We start from the raw sequence: 24,774 nt of genomic DNA, 5'->3' as shown, positions 1-24,774 counted from the left end.
GAGAGGAGAGAGGTAGAGAGGAGAGAGGAGAGAGGAGAGAGGACGAGAGGAGAGAGGACGAGAGAGAGAAGAGAGAGGTAGAGAGAGGAGAGGAGAGAGAGAGAGGAGAGAGGACGAGAGGAGAGAGGTAGAGAGGAGAGAGGAGAGAGGTAGAGAGGAGAGAGGAGAGAGGAGAGAGGTAGAGAGGAGAGAGGAGAGAGGTAGAGAGGTAGAGAGGAGAGAGGAGAGAGGTATAGAGGAAAGAGGAGAGAGGAGAGAGGTAGAGAGGACGAGAGGAGAGAGGTAGAGAGGAGAGAGGAGAGAGGTAGAGAGAGAGAGGTAGAGAGGTAGAGAGGAGAGAGGAGAGAGGTAGAGAGGAGAGAGGAGAGAGGAGAGAGGTAGAGAGGACGAGAGGAGAGAGGAGAGAGGAGAGAGGAGAGAGGCCGAGAGGAGAGAGGTAGAGAGGAGAGAGGAGAGAGGTGAGAGGTAGAGAGGTAGAGAGGAGAGAGGAGAGAGGTAGATAGGAGAGAGGAGAGAGGAGAGAGGAGAGAGGTAGAGAGGAGAGAGGTAGATAGGAGAGAGGAGAGAGGAGAGAGGAGAGAGGTAGAGGGAGAGAGGTAGAGAGGAGAGAGGAGAGAGGTAGAGAGGAGAGAGGTAGAGAGGAGAGAGGTAGAGAGTAGAGAGTAGAGAGAGAGAGGAGAGAGGAGAGAGGAGAGAGGACGAGAGGACGAGAGGACGAGAGGACGAGAGGACGAGAGGAGAGAGGAGAGGAGAGAGGTAGAGAGGAGCAAAATACAACTTTTAATACTTTTTGTTTTCTGCTACTGTCTTTTTGTTTCATTTCACACACTAATGATTAGATCAGTTGGCATTATCACACTACTAGCTGATGTAGGGCGATATGAGACTAGAGGTAGGTATGCGGTGGGATATAGAGGGTTGGGTCTCAAATGGCACCTTATTCATTATGTAGTGCACTACTTTGAACAGGGCCCATAGTAGTGCACTATATAGGGGAAAGGGTGCTATTTGGGACACAACCTAGAGAGACAAAATGAAAGGAAATGTATCTCTATTTGATGGCAAGCCTGATAAGGGTTAAAGAAACCATGATATTTTGCTGAGCACTGTTCAAGAGATCTGGAGAGATTTATGTAGTGTCAAATTAAGCATTCAACCCTTCTTTCATGAGAACGGTGTGAGTCGATCATGACGGCTAAAACCATTTAAGTTAATTTACATCCATTCCACTGTGGCCATCATCCTTCATATCAGGTCAAATCCATACACTTTGTCATGGGGGCGAGCGTGTGAGAGAAGAAGACAGGCATTGACGGATCATTACTCTATTCCCATTTTAAGGCAAGTGATTTGACTCTGCCCAGGGCAGGAGGCTCACAAAATGGCTGGCTGACATACAGTATTGGATCTCCAATGATAATGCCATAAAAAGTAATATTGTGTGAGGAGATGCTGAGGAGGGTGTGTGAGAAGATGCTAATGGTGAGAGAATACGGCCTGTGGCAGAGTGGCTACAGTCTGGTGGACAGACACCCAGGTCCTGCTCCAATACCTTCAAAATTCCTTCCTCCCTTATTGTAATTTAGAGAGATATTCTGTTTGGCTGCAGTCTAATTCACTCTTTACCCCTCCCTCTTCCTCTCCCCCTTGGCTCCCCTTCCATGTATGCACGTCCGAAGGGTCTGTATAGGCATAAGCAGTGTTGTGGTGGTGCTTCCACCATATTGCTTCCAACTTACAAATACGCAAACATCGAAGTGTTGGGGCCAAGTGTGACCATTGGGAGCAATATTTGGGACGAGTTCTGACCCCCAGGAGGCTAATGGATGATGAAGATGATGCTTGGTCATGATTACTGTAAGAGGCACTCCCAAGGAGATGTGCTCATATGCAAAGCAAAGAGCTGACATTTGAATGTCACATGGACGTTTTCCTGTCGAGTTTCAGCAGAAGTTAAGAGTCACACACAGGCATGCGCACACATGCACAGAAATAACCACCCACATGCATACCAGAACACACACCAAAGTCATGACACCAACACATGAAAAGTGCAGAACACGTCATTTAAATATTGTATTGATCTTTATTCATATTAAATTAAAAATATATTTTTGACAGATTCATGTAACAAAACTGCGGGAAAAGTATTTAAATGCTATAGCCTTGGGAATGGTAAAACGTTCAGTTGGAAGCAGTGCTGAAGTTGATTCGGACAATAACATCCTGTAAAGCAAAGGGAAGGAAAGAAAGAGTAGAGCTCTCCTCCTGGGAACCTCAGCCAAGCATCAGTAGCTCTGCTGCTACAGCTCTGTCTGGTGCCTAACCCAAGACTAGGACCAGGACCAGAACTAGAACTAGAACTAGAACTAGGACCAGGACCAGGACCAGGACCAGGACCAGGACTAGAACTAGGACTAGGACTAGGACTAGGACTAGAACTAGAACTAGGACTAGGACTAGGACCAGGACCAGGACTAGGACCAGGACTAGGACCAGGACTAGGACCAGGACTAGGACCAGGAACAGGACTAGGTCCAGGACCAGACATTCTAGACTACAGTCAGATAAGTCCCAATCAACCAATCAATGAAATCATGATGAACCAATTCAATAAACCAAACCAATATCCATAGACCAACAGACTAATATGTCAATTTAAATCTATAATATAATCCAGTCAAAAAGCTATTTGGTTTACCCAATTCCACCATCAGAGAGCAGGGGTCAGGGGCACTGACTGGAGACTAGGTATACCAGTCAATCTAGCATCATGTGGCTGCCAAGAAGAGCAAAGGCTATTTGTGTTTGTTAAACTGTGTCTGTGGGTACAGTATGAATGCATTATCCAAGGCCCATAGTGGTTCCTCAGACCATAGATAGGAATGAAATACATATAGATTATGAATACCAGTTAAATTGATACAAAATGATGGTGAGAGAGAGAGAGAGAGAGAGAGAGAGAGAGAGAGAGAGAGAGAGAGAGAGAGAGAGAGAGAGAGAGAGAGAGAGAGAGAGAGAGAGAGAGAGATACAGTAGATACAGTAGATAAAGTATAGAGTAGTACTCATCAGTATTGCAACAGAGCCTCAATCTCTCCAATGGGTGGGTGGTTTCTGTACAAAATCTAAAAATGGCTATAGGGAGAGGAGAGGATGGATAGGCGACTGAAATATACACCCAAAAGAAGGAAAAGCACCTCTATCCTGTGAGCAAGAGGTTTTTAAAACACAAAGTCCACCAAGTTGTTCTAAATACAGTTACGAGGAAAACAGCAGGGGACTAGAAAAACTGCAAGCTTTTTAAAATCACAATTCACTGGTTAAATTACATATATATATACAGAAATAAAAACCAAGAACAAAACTAATCACACACAATAATATTCAACAAAACGCAGTAATATGCCAGAATTAAAAGACCAAAAACATCATGGCAGCCCAAAAAGTATTGTTTCCCTCTATTTACAAATGCACCTGGCCAATTCTTCCACTATCTATAAAAATACTATTCACATTTTCTCGGTTGAGGAACGGTATTAAAATGATCAGGAACAACCATTCTGTATAATGCCTGTGTGTCATAAAAAGAAATTCCCTCCCATATATGTGCTTACTCTACAACTGCTCTCTTTTCCTGTCGTTTTAAAGGAAGGAATACACAATAGTACCACTGTAAAATGAGCTGTGTTACAAAAGTACAGCGTTTTGTGTGTTATAATATATGATGAATTGTATGAATATTGTGTTATTTAACTGGTATGTATCAATAAGCATTGTGTCAAGTTCTGAGATGCACTGAGTGCAGCCTCTCATAGAGTATTTAGTTGTACATGTAGGGTTTTGAATCCTATCTATGTGCAAAGGAATACTTCAGCCCATGGGGAAACAGGCAATGCTTATTGGAACAAACTGTACATATTAATACCATAACAATAGCAAAAATGTACTTTAGAAAGGAATTTCGTACTGTAAGAAATTACAGGAATACCATCTATTATGTACTTTAGGTATTTACTCCAAGTTGTGGATCCAGGAGTGGACCCAGTTGGGAGTAACATTGAGATACAACAGTGTGAAAGAGGCCTTCACCAAAATGTCTGTGCCCTTTCTCATAGCAACACAGTCAAAGAAACAACAATCTATTGCCATTATGAACCTCCCATTGAGATAAACTAAGAAACATCACCATTAACACAATTTACAATACTCTTACAGATGTCATGGTTATATCTGTTTTGATTATTATACCCCAAAACCATAAATACAGTAGTAGCTGAATCAAATAAATGTGACAGTTTCAACATTGCTGATTAAAATGTGTGTGCAGAATCAGTGTTGAGATGAAAGAAAGGGAATATTTGTGCTCCTTTTGTACCAAAAGGATTTTGCTAAAACAACCCGAAGACATCATTCATTAAAGTATTATGATTCTACAACTCTCAATTCTGCAACTCCTTGTGGGTCGCTTCTTCAAAATAATTTTGGTCGTGTTCAAGTTGCTCCTCATTTAGCTGCTTTATGGTAGTCAGTTGTTAAATATACACCACTCCACTTCAACAGTGTTTGCTACATACATTTCTTTAGTCATCTATTTGAGATGAAGTAAAACTCCAGTGTCATCCCCTGCTGCCAGCACTGCATCGAAACGCTGCTTCTCAGACAACCTATTGTAACACTGATGTATTGATCTCGTAACATTTGTGGAATGCTAATATCTCTGCCTTTACTCCGCTTAGGATCGGAAACTATTGCCCTGTCCGCCAGTATTTCTCTCCGCCATGTTGGTTGGACATGTTGGGTGATATGATTTCCCCACAGAACAGAACAGCAGAACAGAGCAGCTTTAGAGGACAAGGAAAGCTATTAGCATGCTGCTAGCTAAAAGCCCCTTGTGATGGGTTTGATATAAAGGTTTTACCTTAAGGGATTATTTCTCATTACCTTAGGTATTTTATGCAACTGGGCACAGGTGTTGAATTCTCCTGTAGACTGGCTGTAATTGACCAGTGAGATCCATCATGAGTCCTCTTAACATCACTCTCATAGGCTGTCATTGCACCAACACCAATATCCGATGCTCATGTTCATAGTCTGGGATAAAACGTGCCACTAAACTCCCAAAATATAACATAGATTCCACTCTTCTGTTGCATACTTATTTTACACAAGGACAATATATACACATATAGTCAATGTTAGCTCTCAAACTAATAATCTTAAATCAGAGGAACAATTCCATTTTAACCTCTAAAATGAGAAGGAACAAATAAACATACAGTCCCTTGGTATCTGACACATCCACAATGTAACACACTAGCGTCCTGTCAGAGAGCTAGGTCTACAGGACCAGTTGAGTCAGTAGACACTAGTGATTACACACACAGTGTTAACCTCAGGTAGAGCTGCCGAAGAGAAGCCTTAGCCATCTAAACAGGCCTAATATCCTCACATGGTTATTCCTATGTAGCTTTGCCCACAAGGACTATAAGCTCTGTAAGCAACTTTACCAATGTAGCTTTTTTCCGCTAGGTCTATAAGCTCTGTAGCGACTTTACCAATGTAGCTTTGTCTACTAGGACTATAAGCTCTGTAGCGATGCTCCGAAAGTAGCTTTGTCTACAAGGACCACTTTCATGATTCTGCCATTGTAGCTTTGTCTGCTAGCTAGCCTATCACTAAGCTCTGAAGTGCTTCAGATTGATCTTAATTGGCAAGTCATTATTTTTCATAAAGGAGGAGAACTGGAGATAAACACACCATCCAGGGAACATTTGTGTTTGGCTAAACAAAAAAACAAAAAACACACAATGCCTCTCCAAAAACTCCCTGACATTTCATTGTATTTTCATTGGAGTGGAGAAGCTTCTAGTTCTCCTGTCAGTGTTTCTAGACCGTTACTACTAGCCTTGCTCTCTTCTACCATCACTACCGTCGTTCACTTCTGCTAGTCTTCATTAAAGTGCTCCATCTCTGGATCGTCCTTCATTATGCAAACGCACAGAGAAATTACAAACTGAAGCCACAATGCACAGAAGAATAACAGTGAAATTGGGTAGGCTGCCTGCCTTTTCTATAGCTGTAATGCCATAGATAAAACATAATTAAAATGAACGGATTGAGAACCGGATGTCCTTCTGGCTGGGGAAACAATGAAGAGAGAGGTTTGGCTGTGCCAGAATGGTTAATAAGTGCTATCAAATTAACAAAACTCAAAAAGGCCCAAATCTAAATATTTATTTAGTGTTGACAGCGTTCCACCTATACTAGCAGCGAAAACAAAAATAATCTGGCAGTATTCTATGAGACACATGGATCTGGCCTTCCATAGATATGTGGTCCTCTGTAGCTCAGCTGGTAGAGCACGGCGCTTGTAACGCCAAGGTAGTGGGTTCGATCCCCGGGACCACCCATACACAAAAAATGTATGCACGCATGACTGTAAGTCGCTTTGGATAAAAGCGTCTGCTAAATGGCATATTATTATTATTATTATGTTGTCAGTCTACCTGTACTGTCTCAACATTATGGTCAAACATGAATAGAAAAGTGTTCAATGTCCTCGATCGCTGTAGCTCCTGCGTTTTCTTAATGAAAATGTCATTGTGGACGAAGGAAATCTCTCCAAATGTTTTGGCACAGTTTCATTTTCCATCTTGAGTGCAAATTGTTGGAGAGGGATGCCCCTGTACTGTACGTCGAAGGAGAGATATAAATTTGGGGGTGGAGCAAAAGTCTTGGTTTTAGGGGCCAGTTTGATGTTCAGACAGTCTTATTTTAGTTGTAATACTATTCTTCATGGCATGACATAATATAATTATAGTATTTCAACTGTCCAAATCTGATGCCATCCATCCACAATTTCCCCCCAAAATGAATATATTATTCCACAGAACATATCCACCAATGATGACAGTCTGCTTGACGTGTAATATGTTTATTTCCTGTGTATTTCCATGCCTTGTTCAATCTTCACTGGCCATGGCTGACCCAAGACCCGATCAGGTTCTCAGGCTTCTCCTCTCCTGTTTGACCAGCACTCACAATGACTCTCCTCCATGGCTGTGTCCACCACTTCGGGGCTTAGTTATCCCCCTTAATGCCCAGGACCAGACCCAAGACCAGACCAAGTTTCAGGCCTCTCCTATCCCAGACAGACTGGTGTCTGCCGCCTGCCACCTATCCAGGCCCCACAATTCTCCAGTCCTCCACACACGTGGTCGTGTTCACACCATAACAAAACGTTTTGCAATGTCCAGGTAGTCCCTCCCTGTTTCAGTCCGTTGTCTTCCATTTGGTGTCAAATGAACATGACCCTGCCATCTATTTCTCTTTCTCCTCCAACTGTCTGTCTATCTATCCAGTTCAGTTCAGAAATCAGTCCCCATCCCCTCATCAGTCCTGTCTCCTGAGGTCTTTGTAACCAGCTCTGATAGGGGAACAAACAGACAGACTCTGCCAGGGTTTGTCAGTTAAAATATATTGCAACATACAGCAGTTTCCGATCTATATTCTATGACAGCATCGATCCAGATCCGGATTTGTCTGCCTCAGAAGTCATGTGGGTTAGAAGTTATAACACCATGGCTGGGTGGTTGAGATCCTCTCCTTACAGATAAGCCTATTCCCTCTTAAATCCTGGGCTGTGGCACTTTCTGCCTGATGTATTTCACTGTGTTCAACGTAGGCCGTTCCAGCTTTACATGCATACAGTATAACGCTGTGACATTGTCTTTTCATCCCGCTGCACTGCCTTGGCTGGTGTTATCTCCACTGCCTTGGCTGGTGTTATCTCCACTGCTAAGAAACCCAAGGTCAATGGAGCTCCTGGTCCAAAACGTAATGCACACGACGCTAACATTATCTCTGTGTGTGTATGTGTTTGTGCGTGTGTGTATGTGTGTGTGTGTGTGTGTGTTTGCGTTTGTGACTATATCGCGCATGTACATATATTGAATTAGAACAGGGTTATTGATGTGTCAAGGTTGGGAGCACATCTTCCTTCTTTGCGAGATACAAATGAACTTGTTATAGTGGATATGAGCTGTGCTGTATAATACATGTATGAATCGCATTACATATTCAGAGGGGTTTAAACCATGTAAACCAGCCAGTCAGTCCAGTCATCCAGCCAGTCAGCCAGTCAGTCAGTCCAGTCATCCAGCCAGTCAGCCAGTCAGTCAGTCCAGTCATCCAACCAGTCAGTCCAGTCTTCCAGCCAGTCAGCCAGTCAGTCAGTCCAGTCATCCAGCCAGTCAGCCAGTCAGCCAGTCAGACAGTCCAGTCATCCAGCCAGTCAGCCAGTCATCCAGCCAGCCAGTCAGTCATCCAGCCAGTCAGTCAGCCAGTCATCCAGCCAGTCAGTCCAGTCATCCAGCCAGTCAGTCCAGTCATCCAGCCAGTCAGCCAGTCACCCAGCCAGTCAGTCAGTCAGCCAGTCAGTCCAGTCATCCAGCCAGTCAGCCAGTCATCCAGCCAGTCAGCCAGTCAGCCAGTCAGTCCAGTCATCCAGCCAGTCAGCCAGTCAGTCAGCCAGTCAGCTGACATTAATTCATCCTACACATTATGTGACAGATGTATGGCATGGCTGGGGCTTGGCAGACAGTCACGGAACAGCAGTGTAAACACAGATGTATGCGTGTTCTCTTATATGAACCTGATATACTGCACACCAACGGCGCTCATGATATTATTGTATGTGTGGTTGGTAGATTGCTACAAATTACCCCAGTTGGAAAATGTGTTGCTCCAAGTGTAGTGTTGTGTATCGACTGTGAATTACTGTATGTTTCTTATTAATAAAAGAGTAGAGGTAAGATAATGAGCAAACAATATACTGTAAGTGCTTCGAGTTACTTGTTCTTGGCTACAATAGAGTCTCGTAGAGCATTTTTCTGGGGGGAGGGTGTTATTGTCTGTCAGTAGTCATTACATGTCACTGTTCCTTTAGCGTTCTGCTGTTGTTGTTGTTGTTGTTGTTGTTTTTGTTGTTGTTGTTATAGTTGTTGTTGATGTTGTTGGTGAAGCTGTTGGAGTCTAAAGGAGTATAAAGTCAGGAAGAGGACAAAGTCACATGAGAGAGAGGTCCACTGTTTCCCAGGAGTGGGTGGTGCCTGTTTGTGTGATCAACACTGAAGGGGTGGGGCTGAGGGAGAGTAGTGGGTGTGATAGAGGAGGAGTTAAGGTTGGCTAAGAGGGGCTGAGTGGATGGGGAGGCTGGCAATGTGCACACTAGTCTTGGGTTCAGCAGTATGTATATTACTGTAATATTACTGTTATGTTACTGTAATTCAGTGTAAAGGAGATAGATACAGACAGAGAGGTGCACATCAGTCCTGGGTTCATGGGTGGTAGGAGGCTCTCAGCAGTATGAATATTACAATAATATTACTGTGATATTTCTGTGTAATGTTACTGTAATCAGACAGACAGAGATGTGTCAGTCCAGTGCTGGTGAAGGGAACCAAGGTTGATACGTTGATATGTAAATACTGCGTGACTGAGTGAGAGAGGGACTGTCTACTCCTTTTCCTTCCCATCCTCACTCCTCTCTCCTCCTCCAATCCTCCCCCATCCTGCCCTTCTTCCTCCTTCCATCCCCCTCGCTCCTTCTCCTCCCCTTGTCTTCCTCCTCTTCTCACCCAGTCCTCCTCTCCTCCTCTTCACTACTCCACGTTACACTACAGTGTTCCTCTGTCTATAGGGCGGGGGCGGTAGCACAGTCCCGGGTTTCAGGGCAAACTCTGTCAAATACTCCTGGTTCTCAGCCACGGCAGGCCGGATACGTCCGTTCTGCCGGTAGAAGAAGCGTGTGCTGCAGTCCTGCAGGTACTCGGGGTTGTGGAGGGTGGCCTTGGGAGGGAGGCTATGCTGCCAGTACTCTTGATTGTCAAATGTCTTGTTCTTGTCTTGTCTGGTCTTCTTGTCCACCATGATGGTGCCTGTGAGACCAGGGTGGAGGGTGTACCCGGGGTGGGAGGGGTGACCTGGGTGCAGGATGTGCCCTGGGTGAGGGCCGGCTGCGCCGAGCCCCGGAGGTACAGCGTATCCCGGTTGTGCGGAGACAGTGTGGGCGTTGGCTGCCTGGACGCTGTGTGCGGGGTTCCCTGCCTGGGTGGTGCCTGATTGGCCAGCAGTGAGGCCAGTGGCGCCTGGTTGGCTGGCAAGAGTGGCGAGGGTAGGGTTGTGTCCCCCAGGGACTCCGTTATTTTTCAGGGTGTAGTCGGTGTAGTCTCCCTCTCCTGGCCCTGGTCCTCCGGGGTTGTGGAAGGTGTTGAGGTAGAGGGGCTCGTTGACGTATTCGTCATCCTCTCTGGGGCCGGAGCCGGCCAGCTGGGGGCCTATGGGGGCCACCTGACAAGTCAAAGTTTAGTTAAAGTGCATTCAAATAGCTAGATAGTCCATGTTATTACTATCTTAAAACAATTCCATGTGTTTGGGTAGTAGATATCATAAGACAACGGCTCCTAAGGAATAACATGAGGTCACTACACTCAACACATCAAAGTAGGAAAAAGGGGGCAATGTCAACAACAGTAAAAAAAACTGTATACAAATTTAGGAGCAAATAGTCAATAAATAATAGTCCAAATAGTCATAAAAAAGTCCACCTGGTAGGGGTTACAGCTGTCCAGGGTCAGGGTGTCTCCATTCCTCCGGCGCGTCACGAACGGGTTCTCCTCCACTGGGTTGAGATAGTCTGTTATAGAGGGGGAGAGACAGGGGAGAGAGAGAGAGGAAGGAAGGAAGAGAGAGAGAGGTTAGAGGCTTTCACAGGATGAACAGAAGGTTTGGTATATTTTGATCTTACTGATCACTAGTCTGCCCCTTAGCCTCTGACATGCCTCTATGAGTGTGAATGTGTGTGTGTACGATATTGTGTGTGTGTATTTACGTGTGTGTGTGTGTGTGCATTTACATGTGTGCATGTGTGAGTGTGCACGTGTGCACGTGTGTGTGATGGGTTGTGCTCTAGGCCTTCGTCTTTACAGCTCTCTGGATCAAAGGGTCTGGAAGAGGAGGAGATGATGAAACCTGGGTTCCAACATCAGAGGGTACTATGGTGTTGAATGCTGAGCTATAGTTAATGAACAGCATTCTTACATAGGTATTCCTCTTGTCCAGATGGGATAGGGCAGTGTGCAGAGTGATGGCGATTGCATCGTCTGTGGATCTATTGGGCCGGTAAGCAAATTGAAGTTTTGGCACTGTGTTATCCTCAAAGCGGGCGAAGAAGGTGTTTAGCTTGTCCGGAAGCAAGACGTCGGTGTCGGCGACGTGGCTGGTTTTCCCTGTATAGTCCGTGATTGTCTGTAGACCCTGCCACATACATCTCATGTCTGAGCCGTTTAATTGCGACTCCACTTCATCTCTATACTGACGTTTTGCCTGTTTGATTGCCTTGCGGAGTGAATAACTACACAGTTTGTATTCTGCCATATTCCCAGTCACCTTGCCATGGTTAAGTTCGGTACTTCGCGCTTTCAGTTTCGCGCGAATGCTGCCATCTATCCATGGTTTCTGGTCAGGGTAGGTTTTAATAGTCACAGAGGGTACGACATCTCCTATACACTTCCTGATAAACTCAATCACTGTATCAGTGTATTCGTCTAAATTATTTTCGCAAGCGACCCGGAACATATCCCAGTCCGCGTGATCAAAACAATCCTGAAGTGTGGATTCCGATTGGTCAGACCAGCGTTGAATATTCCTTAGCATGGGTACTTCCTGTTTGAGTTTCTGCCTATAGGAAGGGAGGAGCAAAATGGAGTCGTGGTCAGATTTGCCGAAAGGAGGGCGGGGGAGGGCCCTGTAAGCATCCCGGAAGTTTGAATAGCAGTGGTCGAGTGTTTTAGCAGCGTGAGTACAACAGTCGACATGTTGGTAGAACTTCGGCAGCCTAGTCCTCAAATTTGCTTTGTTAAAAAACCCCAGCTACAATAAATGCAGCCTCAGGATATGTGGTTTCCAGTCTGCATAAAGTCCAGTGAAGTTCTTTGAGGGCCGTCGTGGTATCGGCTTGAGGGGGGATATAAACGGCCGTGGCTATAACCGAGGAAAATTATCTTTGGAGATAATACGGTCGGCATTTGATTGTGAGTTATTCTAGGTCGGGTGAACAAAAGGACTTGAGTTCCTGTATGTTACTACAATTACACCATGAGTCGTTAATCATGAAACACACACCTCCGCCCTTCTGCTTCCGGAGAGATATTTATTCCTGTCTGCGCGATGAACTGAGAACCCAGCTGGACCGATTTCGACAGAATATCCAGAGAGAGCCGTGTTTCCGTGAAACAAAGTATGTTACAGGCCCTGATGTCTCTCTGGAAAGAAACTCTTGCCCTGAGCTCGTCATCTTTGTTATCCAAAGACTCCTCTGCCAGCGATGTTTTGGGTCGGCCTCTTGAATCAGTTTAATTGCCCTGGGGAGCGCAAACAAAGGATCTGCTTCGGGGAAGTCGTATTCCTGGTCGTAATGCTGGTAGTTCTGGTGAGTTACTGCCACTCTGATATCCAATAGTTCTTCCCGGCTGTATGTAATGAAACAAAACATTTCCTGGGCTAATAATGTTTTAAAAAATACATAAAAAAAAAAAAATACCGAGATAGTCGCGAGGCCGCAATTTCCGTCGCGCCATCTTACCTCTGGTAACAGATAAGGCTCATTTGAAAGGATCAGAAGAGGGGTTTGAATTTCTGAACTTTTTATCTTCTGTCTAACAGGAACAGTTAATGCAAGTTCCCGAACAAGAAGCAAAACATTTTTTAAAATCCAACAAAAACCAAAGTGTGTTGCTATGGATAAAAGCTTTTTCAAAGCAGACAAGACATCATAAACAGTTAAGAAGTGCTTCCTGTTGTACATGACATTACCTGAGGAAAACACTGAATAGTGAAGACATGTTGTACCTGAGGAGGCCTTCTCCCTCATGGCGGTCATGTATCCATCCTGGTCTGTGTCTCCTCTAGCTCCTCTCTCCCCCAGCATGATGGTTGGGTCTGCACTGTAGCGCTGTCCACTGCTGTCCTCCCCTGGACCTGAGGCTAAATAATAATAATACAATTAATTTCTATAGTGCTTTTCATTACAGAGGAATCACAACGCAACGATCTGCGTAGGCAAAATAACACAAACAAACAAACAAACAAACAAGACAAAATATAGACAAAATATATGAAGAATCAAGGAAGTTAAAATAACTGCTAAAAGAGGCATCACCTGGGGCTCCGCCTTGTCCTGGAGGTCCTGCGGGCCGGGGTGAGGCCTGCTTCCTCAGGGTGCCGTTACAGCGCTGGTCCTCGAAGCGTTGGTCCTCCTGGCCGCTGCCGCCCTGCCCCCCTGCAGACTGGTCCCCTGGGGGCCTGCACCCTGGGACTACAGACAGGGACAGCACCCGTGGGATGGTCCCCATGGTACCCAACATGTCCTCCATGCCGAAACTTGGGTCTTGGTAAAAAAACTGGTTCTGTAGAGAGAGACACAAGGAGAGTGAGAGAGGAGACAGAAGAGATAGGTTTTAATATACAGTATATAGTGCTGTGGTATAGGTAATGCCAGGGTCCTGGTACACAAACTGGTTCTGTAGAGAGAGACACATGGGGACAAATAGGTTTAATACATACTCCTGTGTGCTGGTGCTTGGTTCAAGGGAGTGTTCAAGAGTTTTGGTTCAAGGGAGAAGAGAGTCCCCTCCGTGAACTTTCTCGTCCCTCTCTCCTCCCCCATCTTCCTCCAATCTCCCCACATCCTCTCCCCTCCTGTGGGTGAGTGGTCTCTACCCTCCTTCATCACCCTCCTTCCCCTCCTGATCTCTCAGTCTCAGCGGTGGTCTGCAGGTGTGCAGTCAGCACTCACTGAGGAGGGCAGACTCTCTCTCACGCTGTGTACCCTCCACCTTATAGCTACTTTATCACAATCACTTCTCCTCTCTGAACTCTCTTCCCCCATACAGAAAAATCATTTATTGGAATATATTTCAATAAAATAGAAATATATTTAAATATATTGGGAAAATGTATTTATCAAATATCTAAATAAATAAAATATATGTAGATATATTTGTAAAATATATGTGTAAAATACATACCCACACCTCGCAAGTCACAACTTTCTCTACCCCAAAGATAATGTTGAATCTCTATTGACCTCTGTACCTTAGCATTAGGTTCCCAAAGTGGTGTTTTGCATGGAAAAGTTGGATCATATTTGAGTTGTAGTTGAAAATACATTCTGCTGCTACTGAGGTATAGCCTACCTGCCACTTATGAAGCATAGTAAAAATAAATGAGGTGATTATTTCGAAAAGACACTTCAACATAGAACATATACTGTATGTAAATATATTTTAAAATATATTTTACCGAGCTATCAATCACAATTTGTAGCTCAGCTGGTTGAGCACGGCGCTTGTAACGCCAAGGTAGTGGGTTCGATCCCCGGAACCACACATACACAAAAAAAAATGTATGCACGCATGACTGTAAGTCGCTTTGGATAAAAGCGTCTGCTAAATGGCATATTATTATTATTAATTTGAAATGTTCCCGAGCCCCAGCCCCAGCCCCAGCCAGGCCTCCAACTGACAGAGCAGCCCTTACAATTTTGAGTTTTCTTCAGAAGAAAGAAAAGAGCAGCTGTCACCACCAAAAAGCTTTCTCGTGGATAATGGCATTTTCTTTGATTATACATTTGTAACATTGATTTAAAATATGTTTTTAACCTGGTGGGTGACAGAGTAAGATAATTTATTCAGCTGCAAGCAAGAGATTTAATCAAGATTGTTAACATAGCTAGCTAGCTACCTAGCTAGCTAGCTCCTTCTTTAGCTTGCCACCAATGTGCAGTGTGACTGACCAAGGTAAGAATTGTTTTGAAAATTAAAGTGGACAACAGTAACGTAGATCGGTGGCAGCTAGAAAGCCGGTGACGACGACCACCGATAGCCGCCTGCACAAGGAGAGGCACCAACTTCAGCGGATGTCGTGACAAATGGACCAAGTTTTTTGAGCAAAAAATGTAGATTATTGAAAGCACTCATGAGTCTTTCATTCAAACTTTTCAAAGTATACCACAGCATGCTATTATGATTTAGTGCTGAACTTTGTCGTTTTATGCATCAAATTTTTGTAAGGTCAAAAGCGACATTTTCAATTCATTAAAATACATGTCTACATATATCAACATTTTATGAAATATATTTTGGAATATATTTTACTAGCTACCACAGCATGCTGTCAAAATGTATTTCCACACCATATATTTAAATATAAACATATACAGTGAAGGAAAAAAGTATTTGATCCCCTGCTGATTTTGTACGTTTGCCCACTGACAAAGAAATGATCAGTCTATAATTTTAATGGTAGGTTTATTTGAACAATGAGAGACAGAATAACAACAAAATAATCCAGAAAAACGCATGTCAAAAATGTTATGAATTGATTTGCATTTTAATGAGTGAAATAAGTATTTGACTCCCTCTCAATCAGAAAGATTTCTGGCTCCCAGGTGTCTTTCATACAGGTAACGAGCTGAGATTAGGAGCACACTCTTAAAGGGAGTGCTCCTAATCTCAGTTTGTTACCTGTATAAAAGACACCTGTCCACAGAAGCAATCAATCAATCAGATTCCAAACTCTCCACCATGGCCAATACCAAAGAGCTCTCCAAGGATGTCAGGGACAAGATTGTAGACCTACACAAGGCTGGAATGGGCTACAAGACCATCGCCAAGCAGCTTGGTGAGAAGGTGACAACAGTTGGTGCGATTATTCGCAAATGGAAGAAACACAAAAGAACTGTCAATCTCCCTCGGCCTGGGGCTCCATGCAAGATCTCACCTCGTGGAGTTGCAATGATCATGAGAATGGTGAGGAATCAGCCCAGAACTACGCGGGAGAATCTTGTCAATGATCTCAAGGCAGCTGGGACCATAGTCACCAAGAAAACAATTGGTAAAACACTACGCCGTGAAGGACTGAAATCCTGCAGCGCCCGCAAGGTCCCCCTGCTCAAGAAAGCACATATACATGCCCGTCTGAAGTTTGCCAATGAACATCTGAATGATTCAGAGGAGAACTGGGTGAAAGTGTTGTGGTCAGATGAGACCAAAATCGAGCTCTTTGGCATCAACTCAACTCGCCGTGTTTGGAGGAGGAGGAATGCTGCCTATGACCCCAAGAACACCATCCCCACCGTCAAACATGGAGGTGGAAATAATAACATTATGCTTTGGGGGTGTTTTTCTGCTAAGGGGACAGGACAACTTCACCGCATCAAAGGGACGATGGACGGGGCCATGTACCGTCAAATCTTGGGTGAGAACCTCCTTCCCTCAGCCAGGGCATTGAAAATGGGTCGTGGATGGGTATTCCAGCATGACAATGACCCAAAACACACGGCCAGGGCAACTAAGGAGTGGCACCGTAAGAAGGTCCTGGAGTGGCCTAGCCAGTCTCCAGACCTGAACCCAATAGAAAATCTTTGGAGGGAGCTGAAAGTCCGTATTGACCAGCGACAGCCCCGAAACCTGAAGGATCTGGAGAAGGTCTGTATGGAGGAGTGGGCCAAAATCCCTGCTGCAGTGTGTGCAAACCTGGTCAAGACCTACAGGAAATGTATGATCTCTGTAATTGCAAACAAATGTTTCTGTACCAAATATTAAGTTCTGCTTTTCTGATGTATCAAATACTTATGTCATGCAATAAAATGCAAATTAATTACTTAAAAATCATACAATGTGATTTTCTGGATTTTTGTTTTAAATTTCGTCTCTTACAGTTGAAGTGTACCTATGAAAAAAATTACAGACCTCTACATGCTTTGTAAGTAGGAAAACCTGCAAAATCGGCAGTGTATCAAATACTTGTTCTCCCCACTGTATATGTACATATAAGCCTAAAAATATATATACAGTGCATTCGGAAAGTATTCAGACCCCTTGACTTTTCCACATTTTGTTACGTTACAGCCTTATTCTAAAATTGATTCAATTGTTTTTTTCCCCCTCATCAATGTACACACAATACCACATATATACAAAGCAAAAACAGTTTTTTTGAAATTTTAGCAAATTTATTAAAAATAGAAAACTGAAATATGACATTTACATAAGTATTCAGACCCTTTACTCAGTACCTTGTTGAAGCACCTTTGGCAGCGATTACAGCCTCGAGTCTTCTTAGGTATGTCGTTACAAGCTTGGCACACCCATGGGGCGGCGCACAATTGGCCCAGAGTCGTCCAGGGTAGGGGAGGGAATGGCCGGCAGGGATGTAGCTCAGTTGGTAGATAATGGTGGTTGCAACGCCAGGGTTGAGGGTTCGATTCCCACGGGGGGCCAGTATGAAAAAAAAAAATGTATGCACTCAATAACTGTAAGTCGCTCTGGATAAGAGCGTCTGCTAAATGACTAAAATGTTACTGTATTTGGGGAGTTTCTCCCATTCTTCTCTGCAGATCCTCTCAAGCTCTGTCAGGTTGGATGTGGAGCGTCGCTGCACAGCTATTTTCAGGTCTCTCCAGAGACGTTCGATCGGGTTGAAGTCCGGGCTCTGGCTGGGCCACTCAAGGACATTCAGAGACTTCAAATCAAATAAATCAAATCAAATTTTATTGGCCACATGCGCCGAATACAACAGGTGCAGACATTACAGTGAAATGCTTACTTACAGTCCTTAACCAACAGTGCATTTATTTTTAATAAAAAAAGTAAAATAAAACAACAACAAAAAAGTGTTGAGAAAAAAAGAGCAGAAGTAAAATAAAATAACAGTAGGGAGGCTATATATACAGGGGGGTACCGGTGCAGAGTCAATGTGCAGGGGCACCGGCTAGTTGAGGTAGTTCAAGTAATATGTACATGTGGGTAGAGTTAAAGTGACTATGCATAAATAATTAACAGAGTAGCAGCAGCGTAAAAAGATGGGGTGGGGGTGGGGGGTGGGGGTGGGGGGGCAGTGCAAATAGTCTGGGTAGCCATGATTAGCTGTTCAGGAGTCTTATGGCTTGGGGGTAGAAGCTGTTGAGAAGTCTTTTGGACCTAGACTTGGCACTCCGGTACCGCTTGCCGTGCAGTAGCAGAGAGAACAGTCTATGACTAGGGTGGCTGGAGTCTTTGACAATTTTGAGGGCCTTCCTCTGACACCACCTGGTATAGAGGTCCTGGATGGCAGGAAGCTTGGCCCCAGTGATGTACTGGGCCGTACGCACTACCCTCTGTAGTGCCTTGCGGTCGGAGGCCAAGCAGTTGCCATACCAGGCGGTGATGCAACCAGTCAGGATGCTCTCGATGGTGCAGCTGTAGAATTTTTTGAGGATCTGACGACCCATGCCAAATCTTTTCAGTCTCCTGAGGGGGAATAGGCTTTGTCGTGCCCTCTTCACAACTGTCTTGGTGTGTTTGGACCATGATAGTTCGTTGGTGATGTGGACACCAAGGAACTTGAAGCTCTCAACCTGTTCCACTACAGCCCCTTCAATGAGAATGGGGGCGTGCTCAGTCCTCTTTTTTTCCCCTGTAGTCCACAATCATCTCCTTTGTCTTGGTCACGTTGAGGAAGAGGTTGTTATCCTGGCACCACACTGCCAGGTCTCTGACCTCCTCCCTATAGGCTGTCTCATCGTTGTCGGTGATCAGGCCTACCACTGTTGTGTCGTTGGCAAACTTAATGATGGTGTTGGAGTTGTGCCTGGCCATGCAGTCATGGGTGAACAGGGAGTACAGGAGGGGACTGAGCACGCACCCCTGAGGGGCCCCCGTGTTGAGGATCAGTGTGGCAGATGTGTTGTTACCTACCCTTACCACCTGGGGGGCGGCCCGTCAGGAAGTCCAGGATCCAGTTGCAGAGGGAGGTGTTTAGTCCCAGGATCCTTAGCTTAGTGATGAGCTTTGAGGGCACTATGGTGTTGAATTCTGAGCTGTAGTCAATTAATAGCATTCTCACGTAGGTGTTCCTCTTGTCCAGGTGGGAAAGGGCAGTGTGGAGTGCAATAGAGATTGCATCATCTGTGGATCTGTTGGGGCGGTGTGCAAATTGGAGTGGGTCTGGGGTTTCTGGGATAATGGTGTTGATGTGAGCCATGACCAGCATTTCAAAGCACTTCATGGCTACAGAAGTCAGTGCTACGGGTCAGTAGTCATTTAGGTAGGCTATCTAAGTGTCCTTGGGCACAGGGACTATGGTGGTCTGCTTGAAACATGTTGGTATTACAGACTCAGTCAGGGACATGTTGAAAATGTCAGTGAAGACACTTGCCAGTTGGTCAGCACATGCTCGGAGTACACGTCCTGGTAAACCGTCTGGCCCTGCGGCCTTGTGAATGTTGACCTGCTTAAAAGTCTTACTCACATCGGCTATGGAGAGCGTGATCACATAGTCATCCGGAACAGCTGGTGATCTCATGCATGCTTCAGTGTTGCTTGCCTCGAAGTGAGCATAGAAGTGGTTTAGCTCGTCTGGAAGACTTGTGCCGAAGCAACTCCTGCATTGTCTTGGCTGTGTGCTTAGGGTCGTTGTCCTGTCTGAGGTCCTGAGCACTCTGGAGCATGTTTTCATCAAGGATCTCTCTGTACTTTGGTCCGTTCACCTTTCCCTCGATCCTGACTAGTCTCCCAGTCCCTGCCGATGAAAAACATCCCCACAGCATGATGCTGCCACCACCATGTTTCACCGTAGGGATGGTGCCTGGTTTCCTCCAAATGTGACGCTTGGCATTCAGGCCAAAGAGTTCAATCTTCGTTTCATCAGACCAGATAATCTTGTTTCTCATGGTCTGAGTGTCATTTAAGGTGCCTTTTGGCAAACTCCAAGCGGGCTGTCATGTGCCTTTTACTGAGGAGTGGCTTCCGTCTGGCCACTCTACCGTAAAGGCCTGATTGGTGGAGTGCTGCAGAGATGGTTGTCCTTCTGGAAGGTTCTCCCATCTCCACAGAGGAACTCTGGAGCTCTGTCAGAGTGGCCATCAGGTTCTTGGTCACCTCCCTGACCAAGGCCCTTCTCCCTTGATTGCTCAGTTTGCTCAGCTCTAGGACGAGTCTTGGTGGTTCCAAACTTCTTCCATTTAAGAATGATGGAGGCCACTGTGTTCTTGGGGACCTTCAATGCTGCATAAATGTTTGGGTACCCTTCCCCAGATCTTTGCCTCGACACAATCATGTCTCGGAGCGCTACGGAGAATTGCTTCGACCTCATGGCTTGGTTTTTCTCTGACATGCACTGTCAACTGTGGGACCTTATATAGACAGGTGTGTGCCTTTCCAAATCATGTCCAATCAATTGAAATTACCACAGGTGGACTCCAATCAAGTTGTAGAAACATCTCAAGGATGATCAATGAAAACAGGATGCACCTGAGCTCAATTTGCGAGTCTCATAGCAAAGGGTCTGAATACTTATTTAAATAAGGTATTTCAGTTTTTAATTTTTAATACATTTGTAAAGAAAAATGCTAGAAACCTGTTTTCGCTTCTTCATTATGGGGTATTGTGTGTAGATTGATGAGGAGTTTTTTATTTAATCCATTTTAGAATAAGGTTGTAACATAACAAAATGTGGGAAAAGGGAAGGGGTCTGAATACTTTACGAATGCATTGTATATAGATATCTGTAATTTACATATAAGTAAATACATGTACATATTATTTGTCCGTATGGCTCTTCCTCCTCTCTTCCTTCTCCCATCACCTCCTCTAATCTTCCTCTCTTCCTCCTCTCTTCCTTCTCCCATCACCTCCTCTAATCTTCCCTTCTTCCTCCTCTCACGAGAACATACTCCAGCCTTCACCCTATAACTACTTCTCCTCTGTCACTCCTCCTCTGACAACACCTCACATCACCTCCTCCTTCCTCATCTTTTCGTCCTCATCCCCCATATCAACACACTAAATACTGCAGCTCTTGGTTTTAAGTAGCCCTAGAGGATATATCTGTCTGTGTATGTACTGTATGTTGTGATAATTTACACTGCAGTTACAACCTGAGAAGTGAATTTCAGTGCAACAGATGAGTCAAACCCACATGGGAAATCAACCAGTCAAACAAAATGTACTGAAACAGACATAAATCAGAAGAAATGCTTTTAAGGTATAATTTAAGGGGAGTTTATCATGAAGGGGATCCGGGCTAAATGATAGAGTTCTGTGAAAAGTTCAAATAATTTAAAACTGAGTAGCTCAGCGTGCCCTTTGTCTATGGTTGAATAAGACTGGTATTTAAATATCAGAGAACACTTTGTAGCCAGGCTTCTAGGGAAAGAAGAGGTTAGGGAAAATACTAGCATGTTGAATAGAGTAGAATAGAACAGAAAATAATAGGATAGAATGGAATACAATACAATAAAATAAGATAGAATATAATAAAATGTAATATAATAAAATAGAATAGAATGTCCTCTGAGAAGGGCATTCTGTATCCAAGGATTCACCCTGTTGGAGTTGATGCGTGGGTAGGTCAGCAAAGATAACAGAAGAGAGGAGGAGGAGAGGAGAGAGAAGGATGAGAGGAGAGGCATAGAAAGGAGAGGAGTAAAGAGGAGGAGAGGAGAGCAGAAGAGAAGAAGAGGGGAGAGGAGAGAGAAGAGGGGAGAGGAGAGAAGAAGAGGGGAGAGGAGAGTGGAGCCTTACCCTGTTGGAGTCAACACGTGTCCTGGGTGTGTACGCTAGCGGTGGGATATTAAAGGCATGAGGAACCAGGTATTCCTCAGCATCCATCAGATCCTCCAGCTCCTCCTCATCCAGCAGGCTCTGGAAGAACTTACTGTCGTTGGGGCTGGGCAGCTTCATACGGTCATCACCCTGGAGGGGGAGGGAGAGAGAGAGGGAGAGACCAATTACTCCTTGTACACTTAGAATGTAATTTATTTTGGATTGCAAATAAAACCTATATCAACAAGATGTGCCTTTGAATCCCAGAGGACGACACATACTATCCACACATCAGAGTTTTGTCATTCACTCTACTCCCCAGGATCAGGAAGGGTGTTAGAGGGGAAGGTAAGGTATGGTAAGGTAAGGTAACTCACCTGGATGACCAGGTAACGCTGGGGGTCCCGGGCCATCCTACAGAACTCTGCAGCTAGCTCCTTGAACTTGGGCCTGCTGTCTGCATCTATCATCCAACCTGGAAGAGACACATGGAGAGCTTTAGATGTAGAGCCATGGATAAGGTATACTGAAGGAGGATGTCCAAATGTGCTGGTTAAGCTGGGCTTACGAATATGGGTTAGAGACCTTGTCATACTTTTGTTTTAGATTTTTATTATATGGTTGATTTAAAAAAACTTAGGCAGAGTATAATTTTCTGATTATCAAATGTCCTTTTCTCACGACAGTGCATCACTTTGATTTGTCCCATATAATACACACTGTTGTATCACCTGCAGCCATGTTAGTGTGTTAGTCTGCCAAGTTCCACAGACACGCCACCAATACCGCACCAAAGCATTCACTTGTGTGTGCTCTGTGCTACTCTACCAGATTGAAAGAGTAAAGGAGAGGGAGAGAGAGAGAGAGACACGGTGACCTCCCCTAATCCTGTCCTGGCAGTCTGGTTTGATGAGGGGGGGGGGGGGTACAACAGGGGCATTGGGCACAGGATCATTGAGGAAGGTGACAGAGGCTGTTGGTCAGTCAGTGACACCCTGGGCCCAGTGTGTGAGAGAGGGGCCAGAGTACAGCCAGGAAACAGCAGGGTAGTGCTGTCTGCATGGACAGGGTGGGTGCTGGACAGGGGGGCATCGTGCCATCTGTGACCCTACCCTATACTGCTGGGGTCATAGCAGCGCGGTCATGTGGGAATGTGTGTGTGTGTGTGAGACAGAGAGAGAGAGAGAGAGAGAGAGAGAGAGAGAGAGAGAGAGAGAGAGAGAGAGAGAGAGAGAGAGAGAGAGAGAGAGAGAGAGAGGGCGAGAGAGATGGAGAGAGAGAGATGGAGAAAGAGAGATGAGAGGGAAAGAGAAAGAAGAAGTTATACAGGGTAGCTTACATTTGACCATGACCATGTAGACATCTATGGTGCAGATGGGAGGCTGGGGAAGACGCTCTCCTTTCTCCAGCAGGTCTGGGATGTCACGGGTCGGGATGCCATCATAGGGCTTCCCCCCGAACGTCATCAACTCCCAAATTGTCACCCCTGAGAAGAGGTGTAAAGTTAAAGGTTTGCCAAATATAATAGATACAAAATCTTATGATTTCACCAGAGCTCTCACATTACTGTATAAAAAAGACAGCTTTAAAACACCTTGATTGATTAATTAAATTATGTGAGTGTCCAGTCTTACCGTAGCTCCAGACGTCACTCTGGTGGGTAAACTTCCTGTAGTGGATACACTCCAAGGCCATCCACTTGATTGGCATCTTTAGATAAGGAGACACATACAGTGTGGTCTGAAATGATTGACACCCTTGAGCAATAATTACTGTATAAAATATAAAGTAGTTAAAAGTTCAGTATTTGGTCGCATATTCCTAGCCCGCAATGACTACATCAAACTTGTGACTCTACAAACTTGTTGGATGCATTTTCAGTTTGTTTTGGTTGTGTTTCAGATTATTTTGTGCCCAATATAAATGAACGGTAAATATCCACTATAACTGCCTTGTTGACATAATATTTACAGGATATTATCAAATGGCATGCAAACAGTTTTAGTGAAGGTTAAGTTGATGCCAAATGGATTACGTAAACAAATATTTAGCTTCTTTAGTCCCTTTTCAGACTAATTTCGATCTGAACACAGCTGTATAACGGTTTGCGCTTCCTCTAAATTGATCGTTGGCATTGGAAAAACTGGAAATGTCACAAGAGAAAAATACATAATTAAGAAATATGTATGGTCAGAATTGGACATCATGGGCCGATTACAGATGTAGGATCTTAATTTGAGCCAGTTTGCTACAGCAGGAAAATTCTCAGCAATCGAATTAAGATCCTACACCTGCAAGTCCTACACTAAAAACCATGCTCATTAGAGTCTCCATGAAATAGCTTTTTAGTCCAGAACTAGGCTTAACCTCCAGAAAACCAGACATGCTAACCTCCCCAGTTATTGGTAATGGTGAGTATTCCCGGCCATGTTTACCTTGCCCCCGTCAGCGTTGTACTCCTTCTCATTGACATCCAGCAGCCGAGCGAGACCAAAGTCAGTGATCTTGATGTGGTTGGGGGACTTGACCAGCACGTTACGGGCAGCCAGGTCCCTGTGCACCAGTCTCCTCTCTTCCAGATACATCATACCCTGCAAAAACACACCAACAAACACTGTTACTGAACAGTGAAGAAACATCGTCATCATTGTCGTCATCATCATCATCCTCATCATCATCTTCATCATTATCACCATCATCTTAATGGCTGGTATCATCATCATAATCATCATCATCATCATGAACTACAACATCACATATCTTTTGGGCACAAAACTATATCACCAATATCATCAGCTATGCAACACTTTAATTAACTATCATAATTGATTTGACTCTTCAGAAGGAGAATCCATTTCATAACAATGTATTGGGGCTCGGCAAAGTTAAAAAAAGAACAACTTGAGTCACCACACTTTAATTAATAGATAGTTTACAGTGATAATGCCCGACAGAGTCTTTCTTTCCCTGAGAACGTTTCCTGGTGATAAAACATCTATCTGTGTGATAAACTCCCAAAATTGATTTTGTGGAGGAGCGAACAATACAGGTAATTGATTAAAGTGTGTATGGAGGGAGTGTGTAGAAGAGACCCTATACATGGCAACACTGCTACTGATGTACAATAG

General features: G+C 44.5%; 1 protein-coding gene across 1 annotated transcript; it reads right to left on the bottom strand.

Annotated features, from left to right (window-relative positions):
* Positions 1 to 7,012: 7,012 nt before the first annotated feature.
* LOC311117667 (receptor tyrosine-protein kinase erbB-4-like) lies at positions 7,013 to 24,267 on the bottom strand. Its single transcript, XM_084192600.1, has 9 exons — positions 24,082 to 24,267; positions 23,281 to 23,356; positions 22,986 to 23,132; positions 22,024 to 22,121; positions 21,626 to 21,796; positions 13,222 to 13,468; positions 12,912 to 13,046; positions 10,610 to 10,698; positions 7,013 to 10,352 (listed from the first exon to the last, which is right to left on the bottom strand). Exons 1-9 carry the CDS (start codon positions 24,232 to 24,234, stop codon positions 9,675 to 9,677), a joined length of 1,794 nt encoding a protein of 597 aa, XP_084048726.1. The 5' UTR covers positions 24,235 to 24,267; the 3' UTR covers positions 7,013 to 9,674.
* Positions 24,268 to 24,774: the final 507 nt, after the last annotated feature.

Source organism: Coregonus lavaretus (assembly GCF_964263955.1).
Source record: "Coregonus lavaretus genome assembly, contig: HAP1_SCAFFOLD_6583, whole genome shotgun sequence".
NCBI classification, from domain to species: Eukaryota; Metazoa; Chordata; class Actinopteri; order Salmoniformes; family Salmonidae; genus Coregonus; species Coregonus lavaretus.
Note: the sequence above shows the minus strand (reverse complement) of the source record. Positions and strands in the feature narration are given on the sequence as shown.

What these genes read in the sequence shown, in the direction of transcription:
- LOC311117667 (XM_084192600.1), bottom strand. Translation starts at nt 24,234, where the DNA reads ATGATGTATCTGGAAGAGAGGAGACTGGTGCACAGGGACCTGGCTGCC. An exon ending in CTACATGGTCATGGTCAAAT is followed by an intron (nt 22,122 to 22,985) that starts GTAAGCTACCCT and finishes TGTCTCTTCCAG; the next exon opens with GTTGGATGATAGATGCAGAC. An exon ending in CACGTGTTGACTCCAACAGG is followed by an intron (nt 13,469 to 21,625) that starts GTAAGGCTCCAC and finishes CTCTCTCTACAG; the next exon opens with AACCAGTTTTTTTACCAAGA.